This window comes from Apteryx rowi, unplaced genomic scaffold (assembly GCF_003343035.1).
Source record: "Apteryx rowi isolate R43461 unplaced genomic scaffold, aptRow1 scaffold_270, whole genome shotgun sequence".
In the NCBI taxonomy this organism is placed as follows: domain Eukaryota; kingdom Metazoa; phylum Chordata; class Aves; order Apterygiformes; family Apterygidae; genus Apteryx; species Apteryx rowi.
In genome coordinates, this window is record NW_020449086.1 from 2,933 (window position 1) to 23,889 (window position 20,957).

Here is a 20,957-nt window from a genome sequence, read left to right on the forward strand (position 1 = left end):
TATGTTTCTGAGGGCTGATACATCACAAAAGGGTTTGCATAAACAGCCACCAAATCTTATCTGTGAAGTTAAAGCAAACTGTTTATATAAGGAAAGCCTATGGAAACTTATACAGCAACATAAAATATTTATGCTGTTTTAGTAAGGTCCTAGATGAAACTAAACATGGAAGAAAAGATCAGCAAAGAATGAAAGGAAAATTAAGATGCCTTAACACTTAAATTTTTCTTTGCATGTAGTAAGCTATTAACATTACAACATCCCCAGGGTACCCATGACTATCACCCTCCTCCAGATTTCATCATCTAACTGGGAGGGGGGATGATATTGAAAAGGAGCAAGCCTTAAAATCATTATTTAAGGAGAATGTGGCCAACAATCTCAGCAATGCTTCAGAATTCACGGTACTGTGTTATACAAGAAGGCTCTAGGCAATGACAGTTTGCTCAAAGTTCAGTCAGCCACCCTCCGCCACAAGTTTTCAATCACAACTTTTAGTTTATTGTAATCAACTCTGATACTATATAGAAGATACTACATAAAAACTTCATCATTGTACCTCACAATTAACAGCAATTATACTTTGAATAAAAACAACACAGGGAGAAACGTTGTGCAACTATTGTCAGCATAAATGCCTGAAAACACTGATGAAGCAAGAAATAACATGATAGTGAAATAAGAAGTTGACCTGTCTGCATGCTCTCCACTGTAGAACATTTGAGGTTTAAAGAGATGATGGCAAAAATAGCTTAAATTCCTGTGCCTCTTGACTAAAAGTCACTCAAATTCCTTAAACCTAAGAAAAATCCATTTTGGAAGACTAGCTTAATGCAGTCCATTCCAGCGATCCTGTTTATACCACAGCCTCCCAAACAGCTGTACTACCATGAGCATCGTGCAAAACGTGGCACAGAGCTGGATGGAACAGCAAACGAAATGAACTTCTTGATGTGGCTCATCCAAAGCCAGTAATCAAGTTACACTCTCCAAAAGCAGTATTTTTAAATAGAAGCAAAGAAAATACCTTTTTAAACACAGGGGAGAAACACAGACATGCCATCTTCCTGTACACTATACACAATCACTAAGCAGATCACAACAGCAAATGATAAAAAGGCATGGTCTTAAAAAGGATTTTTCAAGTTGAATATCAACAGAATCTTAGCGGTCAACAGCTATATGGCAAAATGCTGTATGCTGAAACTGCATTTTGAAAGGAAACAGTGCCCTGAAGTTAAGGGTGATCACTGAAGTATTTAGAAAGCAACAGTGAGTCCTACCATGCACTAGAAGTTATGGCAAGGGATCTTTGCCATTAAGACAGTGAAAGGCAAACTCACAGTCAAGTTCAGTCCACCATATGTCAAAATGCTTCCAACATTCATAATTATTAGTTATAGCGGACTAGTCCAAAAGCTAAACTGTTCAACTTCACATTCTGAGGTCAATATTGGTAAGCAAGAGAGCTGCTCCCCATCAAGAGAGTGAAGTTAACTGATTTCATACATGGCCTCTTCCAATACCAAGTAAAATAGTTAAAGTCACTTTGAGCCAGCTTTACTTTCCAAGTTAACAGACATGCAGCATGCGCACAGCTGGTTAACACAGTTGAGCTGATGAGTGATAATTCCATTGATCTTGTCTCTCCGTACACTAAAATGCTGGTGAACTCAAGCAAGGGCGCTTGCGTTTAACCAAGTAAAATACAAGTACAAGCAAGGTATCCAGTCATGGGCTCATGTTTTAGTCAATGCATGTGCCTACATAAACTGTATGCAGAGTCAAGATGTGAGTTTGAAGACTGATTATTATTGTAGTAACTAAACATTCAAAGTCTTAAACAGAATAACTTTACCTCACTTTCACTGAAAGGTAACATGCTTTAAATCCTTATTCTCCCAGTTTATGCACTGAGAAATGTATCCAACTGTATAGTAGGACAAACAAGATATGGTGAGATACCTACAGGACAGCAACCAGTGAGACCTTCTGTTTAAGGTTCTTTCCTATTAAAATTCACTGTAGGACACACGTTCAGATATGAATATCCGCTATACTGTATACAAGAAAAAATTTAATGTGAAAACTAATCTCTAAAATTAGAAAAACACCCAAAAGTTTTGTGAAACCACTCAAAAGAAACTACACTTTATTATGTAACATTTAAATTACAGTATGTGCTTAGATCATCATCCTAGAAGTCTCACATCCCTGAATGATTCATCCTCCTGACAAGCAATCAATGCAGAGATACAGAGCTAAAGTGACCAGCCTTTGAACTAGAACAGCTCAGAATCCAAACACTGTCATGCAAATCTAGAGATAATAAGAACTGGCTATAAATAATTACAACAACGGAGAACAAGATAACAGTTCAACATTGGTCTCATTTCATACTAGTTGAAATCAAAAGAAGAGACTTTAAGACTTCTAAAAGCTTCCAATAGATCATGTCTCATTGCAGCCAGAAGTTCTGCCAGATGTTTATCTGGAATATAAGCCCACAGCTGTACAGCACACGCATTTTACACAAACTCAAAATTATATATCATTTGTAGCACTGCCTCTTGAATGAGGGAAGAGGTTTTGCTAGTTGATTTTTAGCATTAAACAGGACAAAGTCATGTTAGTTTAAACACTGGAAAATTGCTATTTCCCTTATGTGTGTCTGTTTCTAGTTTATATTTGAATTTCAGAAACATTATTCATGACACTCAGGACCAGGATCTTCACTCCAATGGGCTCCCCGTTTCTCAGTCACAAGCTTAATGAAGTAGCTATGATTTGCATACAGCTTGAGTTTTTCACTGATGTCAACCCACTTCACTTTCCCAGCATCGTCACCTGCTTCCAGAGGCAAATTATCCATTGTCTCACCTGATCACAAAACAAAAGAGTTAGGACATACTATTACATCTTCTTTCCTGCTTTTCATTCTCACATCTGACCAGTTCCTCCTTTCTGCAAAGCTCTTTCATAAGCAACCTTCAACTACTTCTCATATAAAAACTAATTGTTTTTCACCGACTCCGTACCAGAAGCCTTTCCCATACCTACATTAACTATTTTAAAGCAAATTTGCACAGCAGAGCCATAACTCCTCACCACCACTCCTGTGGTAACAAAAGTAGCCTGACAGGTTACTAGAAATCAATATGGCAACATGCACTCACTACCGCAATCAGTTTAACCAATCCCTCCAACTCAGATTTTTTTTTTTTTTTCAACTAATGGCTGAGTGCTTCCTTTCTCAGGACAAGCATTGAATTCTGAAACTAAAATATGTTTATGCAAATCCATATTAACTAAAACTCTAGCAGAGCCCCAAAAGTTAAAATAGCACTTAGGAAGGGATGCAGCAAAGGCTTTTGAATTGCTCTAAGGTTTCAACCTTTGGTTTCCAAAGAGAGTCCGAGTCTTTCATAGGCAGCAACCAAAGAAATGCTCTAACAAATGTTAAACAAATGTGTATTAGAAACAAAGACCCAAGGCACAAAATCTTCATTAATTCTTGGGGCTGTTAAATCAAAGGTCATCTTCAGCATTGCCACTGGTATCTATTAAACTATCCAAGCACAGTGGAAATGTGCTTGTATGAATGCACTGTTCAACTTCTACAAGTAAGAGATACCTAACTAGGTTGATTTAATCTAAAGAGCTTGAGATGAGAATCCAAGATTAGAGATGTATCTAAGAACTTGCCCATTACAACTTATTTACAAAAGAAAAGTAAGGCAGAGTAACAAAGACAAAGGGTCTCTGAGAAGAAAATTAAAACAAAGCACAAAAACGTAGTCAATATCTGAAAAGGGCCTGAGGCAGTGTTCCTGAAGTACACTCTAGCTCCTGAAAGAAAAATTTAAAAAATCCCAGTATATCCTTCCTCCTCAGAGTCATTAAAAAAAGAAATGAAACCAACTTAAGCAAAATACAGTAACAAGAAATAAATCTAGTCAAATGTTTGCTCTTCATAAAAAGGCACATGTTTATTGATTTACAAGTAGCTTATGCAGAAATAAATCATTTTCATGCCAAGTCCTTATTTTCCTTATTTCAGAACTGAGATAAATGGAATGGTAACAACAACCTGTCAGGGCTGAGCATCTTCGGAGAGAAGAGTTCCTCACATCCACTGTTCTTATTCCTAAAATTTACACCTGACTTCCATGTTACTCCACTTTCATTGGCAATCTCAGCCTAACATATGTCCTAATTTCAAAACCATATTTTTAGTAAAGAGCAGCTCAAGGTATAGGTGGAGATACCCACCAGATTCATCATGATAGTTCACAGCCTCCGTCTCCATCCAGGCATTATCGGTATTACGAGGGTCATCCACGTATCCTCTGTACACCTAAGCAGTGAACAAACAGAACAAGTTCAATGTCACAACATGAAGTGAACAAGCTGAAACGATTAAGAAGCTTTTTCCTCAGATACAGAGATACAGTAGCCCATATAAAATTTTCAATATCCCCTTCAATTTCACATATCATAAAAACCTGAGCATCACAACTTATTCTTTTAACTAGAGCTACATTTTTTCCAGCTTCCTAGTAGCTGAAAGTCACATGGATAGCTCACAAGGCAATCACAGAAGACAAAAAGCTTACCACAAAGGGTTCCTGGCTGAATAGCCTGTGTAGTTGCTTTTCCAATTCTTCTTTTTCTTTAGGTGATTTCTGTAAGGAATTCAGGGCCTCTTCACCAAATTCTCGCTTAAGTGTAGCACTAATCTTCTCTCCTGGATCTACCATCCCCTTAAAGAAAAAAGGAGAGTAACCCTCAGACTCCATTTATTATTCCTTTTGACTTGCACTTTGTATATTACATCCATCTATATTATACTCAGAATTCAAAATGTATTTGTCAAGAGCAAGCATATATGTCATTCAGAAACTGCAATGGATTAGATCATGTCTACATTAAACAAAAATATGGTCAAAAATAAACAAAAATACTATCTTGTAATGAAGAAATAGAAGAAAATGTAACAACTGATGCTTTGGTTAAACATTATGATTTACAAAACATTTCCCGTCATCTCTGCAACATTATGTCATTCATAAAAGGCACAATTTTACCACATGCATACCAGTTACATTCTCATGGCTTACAAGAGGGGAAGTCTACAGTTCTATTTTTGTCCTTACCCCCGGAATGGCCCACTCCCCACAGTCTCTCCTCTTGATAGCTACAAACTGCAGAATGTTTTTGCCAGTAACTGGGTGAGCTATTTTATTGCCACTTCTATCCCTCTTCCACCTGCAGAAGATGACAAACAAGAAAATTATTTTATACTTCTTGAAACTGAAGTCAAATTGTGATCCAAAATATTAACAGCAAGACTCCTGCACTATTTGTTGTTATATGGCAAACGAAGCCAAGAACTAAGGCAAGGATGAAGACAGATGATAGCTGTCTCAGAAGATCTAATTCAGAGCAAATAATTTTTCACATGAGTCCACTGACAGTGTTTTCCTCATTTTCCAGGTGCTTTCCAAGCTGTTGATGCCTAGATCAGCAATGTCAAACAAAAGGTTCACAACTGAAAGGTCAGCAGAAATTATAACTACCAAGCAGAAAAGCAACATGGAGTGGAGAAGCAAACATTTGTTTGCACGTGAAGAGAAACAGAGGTGGAGTCTCTGTTGATGAGCCTAAGATTAAACTCACATTTGAATGGTGAGATGGTTCTATACCTACCACTACTATAGACAAACCTAAGACAGCACTGTAGCCAAAGCAGTGGGAACTGCCCAGCCACTGTAATTTTGTAACCACATTGCTAGCAGCGGCTATTTTTAATCACTAGGTCCAGCACCTCTGTATCAACCGCAACTCTTACAGTGAAGGTTTACCTACTAACTTATTTTGCCTACCCATAAGATGAGGATAATCGTACCCTCTTCTGCTATAAAGAAATAGCAGTCTAGACTGCACCACTTTTGAACCATTCACTCAGCACCAACAGAAAACGACAAATATCTGTCATAATGCATTCAGTAAAGGATTTAAAAGATCTGCTTTAATTAAAGCAAAAAGATATCTGAATGAAGAGAAAAAAAAATCTGAGCATTTCTTTTCCTTTAAAGGAAATAAAGCAGCAGCAGCACTGGGAGACTCAGGAAGCAGAAAAATTAACATGCATTGAGTTTTTTTTTAACAACATGGTTGCATCTTCAGTATGGCATTTCCTAACTTGCACCTTTGGTACCTAAGCAATTTCAATTGCATTTTCTGTGTAGTATATTTAGTGTGTGTGTACACACACAGATTTTGAAGTCAAAATCATCAAAAAACAACAAGCACTTCGACTTAAACAAAAAATAGGCCATCCAAAACCAGCCTCCCCTACTATCCTAAGCCAAGTTAGTATTCCCAACAGTGCAATCAAGGCACACTATTTATTTTGAAATTGAGTCACTAATAGATACAAAATCTAATTTCTGTAATCTTGGATAAAATATTTTTGATACCTTGTGTAAGGCCTTTTGGCATGTAACACATACACCATAAAAATATCATGTACCTCTTCCAATTTTTATATTAATTTCTAAAGATTTTATTTGTATAGTGTATTCCTGTTGAAGCACAATTTCTGTTTTTTTTTAAATCAGCTTCCTCAACATTTCAGAAGTGATGGCTTGTCATGAATTAAGTTCCTACTCTTTTCCAGAGACAAAAATAAAAATTTATGATTTTCCACCTATGTATCTCTCCATAGATACATATGGGCTTATGCATAAGCACATACAACATAAAATCTATGTGACAAGTAAAAGCCTGTTCACAGATGTGTAGAACACCAAGGTGTGTATACTTCTGTTCTGCTTCCTATCACCTTTCAGTTATCTGTCCCTTACCTAGTTACAATAGGATCAGCAGCATGATTTGGTCCCCAACGCCCTAACAATCCTCTGCCTATGAGACCAGTCCTTCCTGCAGGATTTCTGAAATAAAAAGTGGCATATTGTTAAAGAATCTATTTTCCCATATGCATTTCCAAACATTCTAAAAAAGCAGTTTTGCTGAAGCACAAATCGAAGTACCAAAAGGACAGCAACATACACGTAGTGCCAACATACACTTTAAAGAACAAGAGAGCATGAGAGCAAGAACAAGCGAGAAAAAATGTTTTTTCCCCCTCTAACAACCTCTATGTTTGACAGTACAATGAAAGAACAAGTGCAAAACTGCTTTGTAAATTCCCAGATCTGTCTCGTGATGCTCCTAATCACGCGTTATTCTCATTGTTCATATAAAACCTCAGGTGAGAATTAATGTAATGTAGTTTTCAGGGCACAAGACTACAGACCCACAAAGCATTTAATTATTTACAAATCACACACAAAAAAAATCAAAGTTAGATAAGAGTGCATCTGTGTTACATCAGGATTTGTCAGCTGGAGGAAGTTCTGTTCTGGTATAGTATACACGAGTGGTACAAGGGCTGGGCCCAACGCCTTGTCAGGTTGGCAAAACACAACTTAACCAACATATCCCTACTGTCAGCAGGGTTATAGCTCTCTCCTCCTTCAGGAGTTTCACCACAACCCACCATCAGGGTTGTATTACCTGGAAACCTTTAAATGCCTCTCTGCTCCAGGCTTCTTCCAGAAAGATTTTTCYGGTGTTGAGGCATCATTTTTCCTATTTTTATGGGAGACCATCTTGATTTTGTTCTAACAGGTAGCATCTACCAAAACTGATACAGACCAGAAACAGCTCTAGAACTACATCACTGAAATGAAAATGCAAGTGAAATCACTCACCGAGGCCTCCCATTTTCAACCACATACAAGCCATTCAGACTCCTCCTCTCCACTTCTCCATCTCTCTCATTAAATGTGGGAGAAAAGTTTTTATCACTGTGTGGAAAAGAACAATTTAATAGAGGTAAGTTATAAATGTAACACCCCTGTGCCCCCAAAAGCTTGAAGGCCAATCAAATCCACAACAACCACCATTTAGCAAATGACCAGTTTTTCCCAGAGTTTAAGCATCAGGCCCTCCTTCTCTTTGGCTATAAGGTCTCCACATTTACTGACTACAGTCTCTCTCAATAATTAAATCTGCAGACATATAAGCATGCCCACTCTAAAGTCTTTAACACATCTTTTTCCTACACTTTCATTTACACAAGTGTTTCAAAGGTGTTATTGTTAAGATTAGAGAATATAAAAGGATTTTATCCATCTGACAAAGCTAAAAACTTCACTAATTTAAAAAAACTAACAATACTTTTTGAAAATGTATACAGAAACAAACGGCTGAGGTTCTGAAAACTTTATTAATACAATTCTACTGAGCAGATTAGTATTATTAGGTATGATTTATCAAAGTTACAAGCTGCCAGGCAATCACTGACTTTTAAAATGAGTTCAGTTCCCATCTCCCATTTGCACCTTTGAAAACTACATAGCACATTTGTAGAGAAACTTTTCCCAAAATCATTTCCCAAACCATCACAGGTTTCAAGCTACTGACTAGCTTTTTCCACACAGTTTGGGAAATTACACTAATACCTAAAAACTGACTCTGCGTTTTCAAGTATTATGAACATATCCAGTAAGAGGATATTGACACTTTCCCTACTACGCCTTGGTAGAAGATAGCCAGCTCTGAAAAGCCCAGAGAATAGAGTGCCCTGCGATCAGTAGAATACGAAATCCAATTAACAGTAAATGCAAACATATGTTCACACAGCAATGGGAAATAAGGAAGGTAAGACTGAAACAGAGTGCCATCATCTTTGGGTTTTTTTTATACAGCTGTGCATACACATGATTATATTAAGTGGTAATTCCAGTTACATTAGAGGCATCTAGCCTTCTAGAAAAGAAGCATCTAGCATTCCCTGAGAAACAGAATACATACACACAATTAATAGAAGTAGACACATTTGCAGCTTTTGCATTTCTTGAGTCAGACTGCTCAGCTCAAGAACTACAGTTCTGCATTACTTTTTTTTCTTTTTTTTACATCCAATCTATGAAAAATCTCTGAAAAATAAACATCTATATTATGAAAATTTCCTCCCAACTTTAACACCGCAGCACTATTCCAGCTCTGGTGTCAACAGCGATTGAAAAACCAAACCAGAAAGGACTATGAGAATTTTACTTGTAACAAAGAAAAGCAGCATTACATAGGATAAATAGCTGTTCATTATTCCAATAACATTGTTGTTTTTTACATAAATCACCGGTTCATTAAAACAACATCTCCAAGACTTCCAGAGCTGACCCAAACTATTCAGTTCTGACAAGCGTTCTAGGTCTTTACTTTCAGAAATCATTGTAGAAGGATGTATCATTTAAGCTGATGAACTTATGAACTTAGTTTGTAAGTATTTCCTTCTTCCCTTTACACAAGAGAAAGGGGACACCATTTCTGCTCACCTGAGCTGGGGATCTGCCCACTTGGGTCCAGCCAAAACAGAGACTGAAGTGTACTCCACAGGATTATAATCTTTCCACTCAGTCAACCAGTCCACTTTATCTTCAGGAACTTGGCTACGCTCAATATTTGATCCTGGATACGGGGAGGTGAGAGCTTTGCTGTGGTAGAACTTACTCATACCACAACTGTTAAACATTTTAAGAGAGTGAAGATGGGACCAATGGGCTGGAGACAAGTTACTGAAAGAAAAAACACCAAAAAAAAAGTAACTCATACATTAAGTATTAACCATGTCACTTAATTCAAAATCTGAATGTTAAACTATGAAAAGCAGAACAGACTGTTTTCAAAGAAAACACTAAAGAAATATATTATTGCTTCTTTTAGAAGGCATGTAAACGTGTACACAGGACCGAAAACTCTGAATTTCATCTGCAGCTTAGTCAAGTTCTACTAGACAGGCATGAATATTTAGCACAAGTGAGAAGCTAAGAACTCAAATGGTCATTCAGTAGTGTGTTTAGTACCATGATCACAGTTATCAATTGCTTAAAAGTTACAGCTCAGAAATATTTACCATGAAATACCATTGGAAGACCTCCTTCAGCATTAATTCTCCATGTAGGCATTTCACCAACACATTGACAAAGCCTTAAAAAGCTCCCTGCTCTCACAGGGAAAGGCAGCCCAATAAAGGGCAAGTATGAAGCATCCAGGAAAGCCCAAGCAGCTGAACTCTACAGGTTGCTATGAGCACTGAACCATAATTTTGTGCTGTACTAGGTACAACAGCACCACATACAACACATTTGGTATTTCAATTACTTAAAATAAGGCTAGAACAAGCCAGCTTCTTCAGTGAAAGGGAAAAACCCTTGAGACATCCAGTAATTTTACAATGCCATGAAAGATCAAATATCAATCAATAATCAAGTACAAAAAAGCTGTCTGGGTTACAGTATCTGACAACCAAGCTTTCTAAGAACTCTACACAGATTTCCTTCAGCACAGAAACTGGCCTTTCTATATTCAGAATAAGATTTAACTATTCCAAAAATAAAGGAGATAAGGTCCAGACTTCAGCATGGGGCTATAATCTACAAACATACTTTAAAAACAAGATATTTGAGAGATCTTAGGAGGAGGCATTTCTTTCAAATCAGTAAGGAGTCACTGCCAGCATGTAAGAAAAACTATCATTTCTGCAAAATATATACCAAGATCTCAAGCAGCTGGCAGCAACACTCAGGTGCTGTCATGCTCACTGGGAGCCCTGGTGAGGTACTGAAGAACACTATTCACCTCGAGAACCACACTGTGTTCATGAAAACTTTCTCTAGAAGAAGGGGGAAAGGTGTACTCCTGCATAGGGTAGCAACTTCACTTAGCACACTAGAAACGGTTGCGTTGCTTTTTTGTTTTTTAAAGAACTGTGGTCGCTTCGGTCTAAAGGAGGGTTTGCTTCGCTTTCCGCCAGGTCAAACGGCGATGACTGCAGCCTGGGCTACCCAGTACCGTGCCTGCGCCTCACGGCTCCCCCTCGACAAGCGTCCGCCGAGAGGGCGGCACACGGGGCCGCCCAGCCGGGCGCTGCACGGCGCCTCCCTCGGGCGGGCGCCCTCAGCCCAGGGGCCGCGCGCCCCGCAGCGCCGACGGGCCGCAGTACCTGAGGGGCGGGCGGAGCCGGCAGCAGCAGCGGGCGGCCAGGGAGGAGAGAGTGACCGTGAAGGAAACCACGGTGACGGCCCGAGCGAAACACGGCTCCGCCACCGTACACAGGGCGCCGCCGAGCAGCCGCATCCCCGCCGCCCCCCTCCTGGCCGGGCAATGGGCCGAGACGCCGGCGCCGGCGCGGCACTTCGCCCCGCCCCCGGAAGCAGGGAGGGGCCCAGCGCGGCCCGTTCCGGCCGCTCCCCGCCCCACCCGCCTAACAGCCGCTGCTCTGCCGGCATCGCCCCTTTTTGTAAGCTCGCCTCTCATAGGGCGGAGCCACGGCCCAATCATGCGCCGCTCCGGGTGGCTCGTGCGCATTGGCTCTCCCTTCCCTTTGCCCCGCCTCCTCCTCTCCGCCCCCCCCGCCCCTCCGATTCTGCCCTCTGATTGGTTCGTTGACCTGTCCATCAGGAGGCGTGGCCGGGCGCGCGCGGCCGCCGCGCCGCGCTTCGCTCGGGGCCCGGTCTCGGCGATCGCGTTCCCCGCATTTCACAGGGTGCCAAAACGAGAAGGAGGTGCCGGTGGCAGGGCAGGGGACGTGCGCGCCGGGGCGGGAGAGGCCCGGGACTGACAGGTCCGAAGGGGAGGGGAGCAGGGGCTAGATGCGGCATCGGGCAGGGCGCGCGCGCCCCCTGGCGGCGATGGGGGCGGGGAGCTCCACTCACGGGGCGGTGGCAGCAGCAGCCGGCTGCCCGCCCAACGGGAATGGCCAAAGCACCCTCATTTACCAGGTTGTGTAATGTGTTATCAAGCATATAAAATCAGGCCATTGCCCTCTCTTAGGAGCCGTACCGAAGCTATGCTTTCTTCACTGCGTTTTAGTGCTTAGGGCCGGCTTTTATCTTTTTCACTTCTCTGCCATGAAAAGGTGATCGGGTTTGTCACAAAGTAGTTTGTTAATCCTTTAAACCTAAGGAATTCTTTTTTTTTTTTTTTTTTGGCACTTGACAAAACTTATTTACTGCTGTTATTTTCCGTGGAGGACTACTACTGGCTGCTGGTAAATCAACAACCCACATCACTATCAAAACAGATTAAAGCTCAGCCAGGCAATAAAAAGATTTTTAGAAGAAAAATGAATCTGTTTCTGGAATTGCTGCTGTTTTTAGCAATACTAATCTACTCCTACTTAGAAGCTTTTTTGAAGCTTTTTATTCCTGTGAAGAGAAAATCTGTCTGTGGAGAGATTGTTCTGATTACTGGTGCTGGCCATGGAATAGGGAGAGCTACTGCCTTTGAGTTTGCCAAGCGTCAAAGCAGATTGGTTCTGTGGGACATCGACAAGGTAACATTAAAATTCATGTCTTGATTCACTAATCCCTGAAGCTGCTATTGTTAAACAGACAGGAAAGTTTTCAGTCGTTGCGTACAAATCTCCACCAACTATGTACACTTACACCTGCTTATAGTCAGATCGCTAACTGGTACGCTGAGTGAGCAAAGTTTCAACTCTGCTGCACAAAAGGACATAGGTATCTGATTTCCACGGTTTAATCCAGAGCCCAGTGTTAATCAGTATGGTTCCATGTACAGCTTTTCAAAGAATACCTCCAACTGGGAGGCACAATGATCAGGAAGACGCTGACAGAACTGCAGTTTAAGCTGGCAGGAAAAGAAACTGAAAACAGAAGCATGTTGCTGCAGGAAAATAGGACACGTTCTGCCTGCCAGTTCTCTAGTCCCATATATTTTGCATATGTTGCTGGAAGAAGTGTCTGTTTATTCATATCAGTGTGTATCCTTGTGGTGAGCTAAGCTGGTCTATGCTGCCTTTTGGTGCTGTTGTATGTCATAGACATGTCCTTGTTAAGTTTTACACTAGACCAAACTCTCATTTTAGATTATTTGATTAGATATCAAAATTATCTTAATGAATGGAGACTGTATAGATAAAAATATATAGAATGTTGTTCAGTGAGAATAAAGACAAGGTACTATATGTAGTATTAATCAACTGTACAGAGAGGGAATGAGTGGCTAGACAGCAGTGCACAGAAAAAATTTCTGACTCAGTAGATCAGAAACTGAAGATGAGTTCATGATGTCACCCTGATGCTGGAGAAAAAAAAAAAAAGAACATGATAGTGGGATGTGTAAATAAGAATACTATGTAAAATTTTCAGTGTCCTTTCATGCTACCCATTACAGATAAGACCATACTTAAAGTAGTGTGTGCATGTTCAGGCACCCTGTCCATGTTCTTCAGAAAAGATGCAAGAGGAGCAACACAACATAATAAAACCTGAACCATGATGGAAGTCTTGAAGATTGTGAATTCTTTCTTTTTTTTTAACCTCAAGAAATAAAGCCTCAAGGAGGGGAGAGGCATTACACCAGTCTTCCAACATATTAAAAAATTGCTGCAATAGAATGTTATCCATGTTCACTGGAATGGGAGAAGAATAAATAAGCTTAAATTTGTAGCAAGGGAGATTTAGCTTTGGTACTAGGAAAAATAGTCTAATGGTGATGATAAGCAGACACTGAAATATATTGCCAAAGTAGGCAGTGTATCCTGGAGGTTTTTAGAACATTTTAGATAAATGATAGATGCTTCGAGGCTGAAATATGGACTATTTCTTTCATTATAATGTAAAAGATGGGCATCTTCACTAGTTCCTTTTCCACGCTAGTGATTAAAAAAAATAAAAGGCAGCAAGAACTGCATTTTATGAGGGGGATTTTTTCTGTATGATTTAGGTAGCTATGAGACTTGCTTCCTTGATCAAGCCTAGTAGGGAACTTACTTGGAAAAGCCTTATTTCCTGGGTGCTATGAAACTTAAACAGCAGCTGGGTGCTGAGGTGGGACAGTTAGAGACACCCACACTAGGGTCCTGTGTAGCTTTCATCAAGTAAGGAGATTTCTCAGGTCATTTGTAATCTGGTCTTGTCACTTCACTATTCCCAGTTCATGTGGCTTTCTCTCACCTTATGACACAGAAAACAGCAAATTCACTTCTGCCCCAACTTGCTGCATTGTTAGAATGGCTTTAGAAATTGCTTGAGTTGGTTTGGGGAATTGTAATTGTGCCTCTGGCCTGCTTGAATCGTTGCAGTCTTTCACTCAGTGTAGCACAAAATTGTTTAGCCATTTCCACCCGAGTTTCTCTCCAAAATGTTTGTTTGAATGATGAAATGCCTAAAACACACCAATGGAGAAAAATGTAGCTGCATGAAAATAGTATCTTCTTATTTTGATAGTCTTTGGAACAGATTTTCAGAATTCTTTAGCACTTTTGAAATTCCTAACTGCAGCCAAAAGGGGTAGCAAACATAAATAGAAAAAAATCTGTGTATTTAGTTGTTCTAGTTAGACAAAGGACCAGTAAGTCAAATGAAATAAATTCTTTTAGACTGAAATAAGAAAGAGTTCAAGACCAAAATATGTGCCTGCTCCTAACCTAGCTCTGTGAAGGAACTTCTGTTTCAGCTTGTGAATCAGGACAGAGTTAGGAAAGACTGGTTCTAATGGCATGATATTATTTATTCCAGTTAATGTGTAGCCTAGAGTATAATTGATTTCATGTTTACCATCTGAGATAACTGCATGAGCAGTCAAAAAAAAAAATCACACAACTTCAAACATAAAAGACCTTAAATTTATTTGTGAACTGAGCAGATGTTTTATGGTATTACTGAGAAACGATGGCTATGTTATCATGACTGTAAGGATTGTCAGTGTTGAGAAAACTAATATACAGTATTTTGCCATGCTCATAAGTGTCCAAATACCTCCTCTGAACTTTGGATTGTATAGCCACAGCAATAGGGGTAGCCTGCCCCACATGCGGCATAACAAGTTCTCCCAGCTAAAAACCTGTAAAACCATCATCCCTTATGAATGTGGAAACTTTGTTGTTCCTTTGTAAAAGCCATTACAATCTGTCAGCACAGTTTTCTTATCTAATGGATAATATGTGTTTGCACAAATATTTTTCTAAATTCATAGCCTTGCACCTAAACCTGCAGCTCTGTTTTATAGGCATTTCTTAGAGAAACCTAATTCCATAAAAATAAAACACAGTAAAGTAGACCATTCATGTTTTTAAACCTGCCTTTGGATCTGATAGCTTTTAGCCCAGTAGTTCTTGGCTGAATTCCTACTAGCTGCAGAGTAATTATAATCTGCATGTCACTCTTACTGCTAGATTGCAACCATGGGAACATACATGTTTGAGTTTGTGAAACTATGCATAAAAATGGCCAACCTAAGTATTATTTTCAGCCACATCCTCTTCTAACTAATTTMTTATGCAACACCTTTAAATCACTGAAGCTGTACAGCGGAGCACTTGCTATGCAGTTACAGCAGATGGATATTGATTCTTGCACACCTGAAACAACATAATTCAAAAGCACAAACACACCCAAGACTGAAAGATCTCCTTTTAAATACAGTATTTTGTATGCTACAGTGAACAGTTTTATCTGGAGTGATCTAGGTTAAGACCTATGACCTGAGCTCCCGTGTACAGAAGGGACACTTGGAAGAGAAAGCCAAATCTCACAGGTCCCTCGAAGCAGTGGTTCTGTTTGCAGTGGATTTACTTCAGCTCTCTTGCCAGTTTAGAAATTCATCATCTGTCTTCAAATTAAGCATTTTGCCCTAAAACAGTAATGACCTTTTTTTCTCTTGTCTTTTGTAGTAAAATGAGTCTGAGATATTTTTGACTGAGAACATTTGACCCTAAATTCTTTTTGCTACAGGGGACGTTCTCTCTTCAGGGGCAAGACTACCAAGAAAATCCACTCAGAAACTGAGTTTTTTTTTAAAGGGAGGGAAAGAATAGGGCTTAAAATAAAATAAAAAAGAACTAAGACAGACATTTTATACTTTTTATTCAGAGCAAGAAAAAAACATACTTGTTTCCGGGGAGTAGTCCTTGGGCTCTGTCCCTGCACTGGAATCACACTTTCAGTTCTTTGTTCTGGAAAGGCAATGTCCACGAACTCATCTTAAGAGATCTGTTGCATATTTGTCAAATACTGTTCTCGTAAGAAACGTCTGTCTACAATTGTGTAYCGTGGAGCACACCTCTCTTCTCACGACCAGTCAATTAATATTGAAAAATGTAGGCCCACTTTTTTATACCTCAGAGGTGTGATCTGGGCTTGTGTGTTAAGAGCACTGCTTAGAGTTGTGCTGTCTGCCTGCTGTGCTTTAAAAGTCATTGCGCCCTTTCTATAGTCTGGGTAAATGTGCTTTACCAAGACAAAGTAATTTGTATCTCCACATTCCCTTTCTAGCAGTCAGTCTATGTAAGTCATAAATTTAAGTCAGAATACTAGTCCTTCTAGAGATCCAGGCTACATTCCCTTCTCTGGGTAACCCTGAACACTAAGTGGACTAAAAACAGTTACACAATCTGGATACATCTTTAGCCTCGAACTTGTCTATAGTGATGCCCAAAGGACAAAACGTGGTCAAGGTACAGTTGAGCAAATCTATCTTTTTTTTTTTCTTCTTATAGCATGGTATTGAGAGCACAGCAGCAGAATGCAAAAGGCTGGGAGCCACTGTTCATACCTTTGTGGTGGACTGCAGTCGGAAGGAGGAAGTCTACAGTACTGCAGAAAAGGTACAAGTAACAGGTGCCTGTTGTAAGGTTTACCCAAACATGCTTGATTTTCAGAACAGTCTGGAAAACAAAACATGAGGTTTCTCTCTCTCTCGCTCTCTCTCTCTCTCAAATCATTCAAGTCCTTGAAATTGTACCCCTTTTTGCTGCTTTCTGTACGAAGAGTGATGTAACACTTCGCATATTGCAGCCAAGCTCATCCTCTTTTGTAAGTCTCCTAAGTATCGTGCCTTCTTCAGAGTTCGTTCTTCAGACTTTAAAAACCCTGAAAGAACTTGTTCCTTTTACTGTCCTGTACAACATACAGGGAGCACTGAGGACTTTTGAATAATTTACTGTTGAGAATATGAGTCAAATGGCTCAAAACATTCTGTGTGTTCATAGTACTGAATGTGACTTCACAGAGCACACTTTGTCTGTGAGTAATGTGTAGAAGGCTGTAAATACTGGGATTAATTATTAGCAGAACATCAGATCTACAACAGATTTCATTATACTGTGTAATTCCTACCAAATCTGGATACTTAGTATGATCTTTCTCTCCCCCCAAAACAACTGTAAATCTAAAATTAATTACAGAGCTATTGTCATAATCTTTGCATTTTTTGATAGTGAATGAACAGCATCTTTATGTTCTCTCAATTAAAAAGGTGAAAAAGGACATTGGAGATGTCTCTATCTTGGTGAATAATGCTGGTGTGATTACAACTGCAGACCTGCTCTCAACTCAGGATCAAGAAATTGAAAAAATGTTTGCAGTGAACACTCTTGCTCATTTCTGGGTAAGGGTCACTAGCATGTTGGTATCTTCATTTTTTGTGTATATTATTAAGGATATAAATCCTTAAACATGTGAGATAATATTACAGGAACCTTAAATTCTTGCATTACTGGATAAGAGTTATTCCCTAACATTGTATTATTCTAGCCGTTATCAGATTTATTTGTGCACAGCTGCATATGCCTGTGAAAGCAGTGGTCATAACTTATTTGTATAATTGCATTTTTGAAAATTGGCACTCCCTGATTCCCTCCTTGTGCATAATATGAAAAAACATTAAACACCCATCTCATTTGACTGTTTGGAGACCGTTAATTAACTTCTTGCTGTTCTGAGACTTATCCAGTTTTTCCATTCTTTCTTTTCTGTGTGTTAGCTAACCAGTGACAACCTTATATGCAACACAGGTTGGTCTSTTTTATAGGTGTATTTAAGGTCCCCTTTGGGGTCAGTTTGTGTCTTTAGCCAGGCACAGAGGCTCTGTAAGCAGGATCTATGCAGCTTAAAAACGCAGAACATTTCTTTATCGGCTCACACGCACAAAAGGTGGCTGGGCGGTAGGTACCTCTGAAAGGGTCGTTGCTGGCCAGGCAGGCACAGGTTGGGCAGGATGGGGTTGATCCCGCAGCTCCGGAGCGCAGCTCCCTGGCATTGCTGAGCCGTGTCTCCCCCACTCTAATGACACCCGTGGCTCCGGCAGCTTGACCCCTCGGCCCATGAAGCCAGATTCGTCCCTGACTGTGCCCACCAGCCTGACTAGTGTGCCCAGGCTGTCTGCCTGTAGGATTTTATATCATCCTGTGTCGATGTTGGATCCCTGGATCCCTGAACTGATACTGACTTAACAGTCCTGCCTCTGTTTGTTATTTTTACCTTTCTTATCTCTTTGTAGATTTTCTCACAGCTCTTTCTGAGCAGTCTGAGTCAAGGTTATGCAGCTGAGCCATATCAGAGCTGGGCCAACTTGGGTCCTTGGCACAGTAACAGCTAATCCCAGGGATGGGGTGGGGGAAAATTTTAGCAGAGGTTGCAGAAAGAAGGTTGCAGGTAGTAAAGACTTTTTGTTTGCGATGGAAGAAAAGAGATGCTACATATTGACAAGAATTTTATTGTACATGCTTGTGTGAGACACTGACAGCATTTCTGCTGACAACTGAAACCTAAAAAACAACGTAGGAAAAACATGAGAATCAGATTGTGTTTACATCCTGCTTCCCTGCAACATCCATTTTTTCAAAAATAGGTTGATAATTGTACCAGTGAAATTAGGAAAAGGGAGTATCTGTGTTTCTCAAAATCTTACATGATGCCAATCTTAGGTACCTATCTTGGGGTGCAGCAGCTGAAAAATCTAATTTCTTATTTGTAAAATCCTAAATGAATACATGACGTTATGGATAACATTAGTCATTTATATATATATAATTGGTGTGGAATATGCCTAAGAAAACATTGTTCTCTCTCCCTCCCATTTCTGCCTTTTTCATACTTTCAAGACAACAAAAGCTTTTCTGCCAACAATGATGGACAACAACTATGGTCATATTGTCACAGTGGCTTCAGCAGCAGGTCATGCTGTAACTTCTTTCATGCTGGCATACTGGTAAGTGACTTCAAAATTCAGTCCCCTTCACTTTTTTTAAATGTGTCTTCCCCATCAACAAACATCACATAACGGAGATAATCTTCCAACTTCAAAATATGCTTCCAAAAGATGGTGCTAAGGAAAAAAAACAGAACAACATGTTAACATGCATAGAGGTACCAGCTGATTTGCTGATTGAATCAGGAGCAATCATTCAATGAAGGAATAATGATGTGACAAATCAACTAGTTAAAATTTATATTTTTTCTTCAATATTTAGAGAGTGGACATGTTGACTTTGAGGAGGCAGACTGCACCTTTCAGTTTTATCATACAGCTTCTGTCTATGGATGATCAAGTTCTAAGTTCCCTTCTTAAAAAGACTTCCCTTAAAAAAAATCTCAAGAATAACATTTAAAGGATAAAACATGATAATATTTAGTGCTGTTAGCAACCTAACTGACCAACTCAGAGATTGATGCATAGCCTGTATTCACTAGAAGCACATGAAACTCTGAAAAAAATTGTGTTACATGAACATAAGAATGGACATACTGGATCAGATTAAAAGCTCATCTAGCCCTCTGTGATAGTGGTTCAAGGTGGAGCAATCTTTCTTGTGATATATTCCATCTCCTGTAGCCATTGATGGCAACTTGATAACTCCTGAGCCAGGGGCTTTACCTGGATTATAAAGTCAAATTTAATGGTATCGAATAAACATCTTTCTGATTTTACTTTCTTTTGGAGCTGATTTAATCTGTTGGCCTCCACAAATTTCTGTGGCAATGAGTTCCTGAATGCTGTATGCATAATGGTTCTTTATTTTAAAACTTGTGTGTGAATGTCACATGATGCTCCCTTGTATTACAAGAAACAGTAGATAGTTGTTCTCTATTTCTACAGTCCCCATCCTTCTTAATTTTACAGAATTATGATGAATTCCATCTTCAGAGCTTTCCCCATAGTGAGAATTGATAGACACGTCAGGTTCACTTTGTAAAATGGAAACTGCACCTTTTAAATGGAACTGCACCTGACATTTGAGAAAGGCAAACTCCATAGACTTATACATGTTTATTTTTTTTCTAAGAATTCTTGACATTCGTCTGACTGTTTACTACTAAGCCTACTTGTTGAGAAAGGTATCCACCCCATTTCCATAATTTCTTTCCTAAGTAGCAATATCTAACTCAGAACCCTACTGTGGCATAGGCAAAGTCAGAATTAGTCCCTTCCATGTCTCTCAGGTGCTCACATTTTTTTGCCCAATCAATCAGTATTGCCGTGATCTTTCAGTCAGTTTTAGTTGGCATAAAGTTAGAAACAGTATTCCTGCCTTCACATTTATGCTTTTTTTTCCCCCCCACAGTTCAAGCAAGTTTGCTGCAGTTGGATTTCATAAAGCCCTAACAGAAGAGCTGTCTACACTGGGGAAGGATGGAGTAAAAACATCTTGTCTTTGTCCGGTTTTTGTAAATACTGGCTTTGTGAAAAATCCAAGTACAAGGTAATGTTGCAGTAGAAGAAATATTTCAAATCACCGTCTTCCCTTCTTTGCATCTCTGCATTACATATTTGTCCCTGCTTCAGATCTGGTACTCAAGTATATAAAAAATGAGATAAATTCATATATACAATTGGTTAAAGACAATCATCTGCAGTGTCACTTAATCCACATAATAGTTGTATTTGAACTATCTGTGTTTATGAGCCTTTGACCCATCCTACTTCATGTTCCACTGTCCCCCATCCCCCACCCCTACACCATATTTTACTATTGTGGCTCTTAAATGTACATTTTCCTTTCATTTTAGGCTTGGAAATGTTTTGGAAATTGAAGAGGTTGTAAACAAACTGATGGAGGGAATACTGACCAATCAGAAGAT

At 39.6% G+C, this 20,957-nt stretch overlaps 2 protein-coding genes across 5 annotated transcripts in view; one reads left to right on the plus strand and one right to left on the minus strand.

The window, feature by feature from the left end:
- Window positions 1–474: 474 nt before the first annotated feature.
- On the minus strand, window positions 475–11,273 carry NUDT9 (nudix hydrolase 9). 4 transcript variants are annotated; one of them, XM_026068467.1, is made up of 8 exons: window positions 11,075–11,272; window positions 9,408–9,647; window positions 7,779–7,874; window positions 6,870–6,956; window positions 5,157–5,268; window positions 4,617–4,763; window positions 4,273–4,357; window positions 475–2,880 (listed from the first exon to the last, which is right to left on the minus strand). In XM_026068467.1, the coding sequence occupies exons 1-8, from the start codon at window positions 11,206–11,208 to the stop codon at window positions 2,705–2,707; spliced, it is 1,077 nt and encodes a 358-aa protein (XP_025924252.1). In that variant the 5' UTR covers window positions 11,209–11,272; the 3' UTR covers window positions 475–2,704. The 4 variants fall into 4 exon arrangements, with proteins under 4 accessions (XP_025924252.1, XP_025924254.1, XP_025924255.1 ...); XM_026068469.1 differs by lacking the exon at window positions 11,075–11,272 and adding an exon at window positions 10,711–10,962; XM_026068470.1 differs by lacking the exon at window positions 11,075–11,272 and adding an exon at window positions 9,986–10,673.
- Window positions 11,274–11,724: 451 nt separating this feature from the next.
- The window catches only part of LOC112967356 (estradiol 17-beta-dehydrogenase 11-like), an 11,175-nt gene continuing 1,942 nt past the window's right edge, over window positions 11,725–20,957 (plus strand). The window contains exons 1-6 of the mRNA XM_026068461.1: window positions 11,725–12,406; window positions 16,595–16,702; window positions 17,353–17,484; window positions 18,980–19,086; window positions 20,441–20,578; window positions 20,886–20,957. Coding sequence (XP_025924246.1) covers window positions 12,197–12,406; window positions 16,595–16,702; window positions 17,353–17,484; window positions 18,980–19,086; window positions 20,441–20,578; window positions 20,886–20,957 — 767 coding nt within the window. The 5' untranslated portion in view covers window positions 11,725–12,196. The remainder of the gene's footprint in view (window positions 12,407–16,594; window positions 16,703–17,352; window positions 17,485–18,979; window positions 19,087–20,440; window positions 20,579–20,885) is intronic.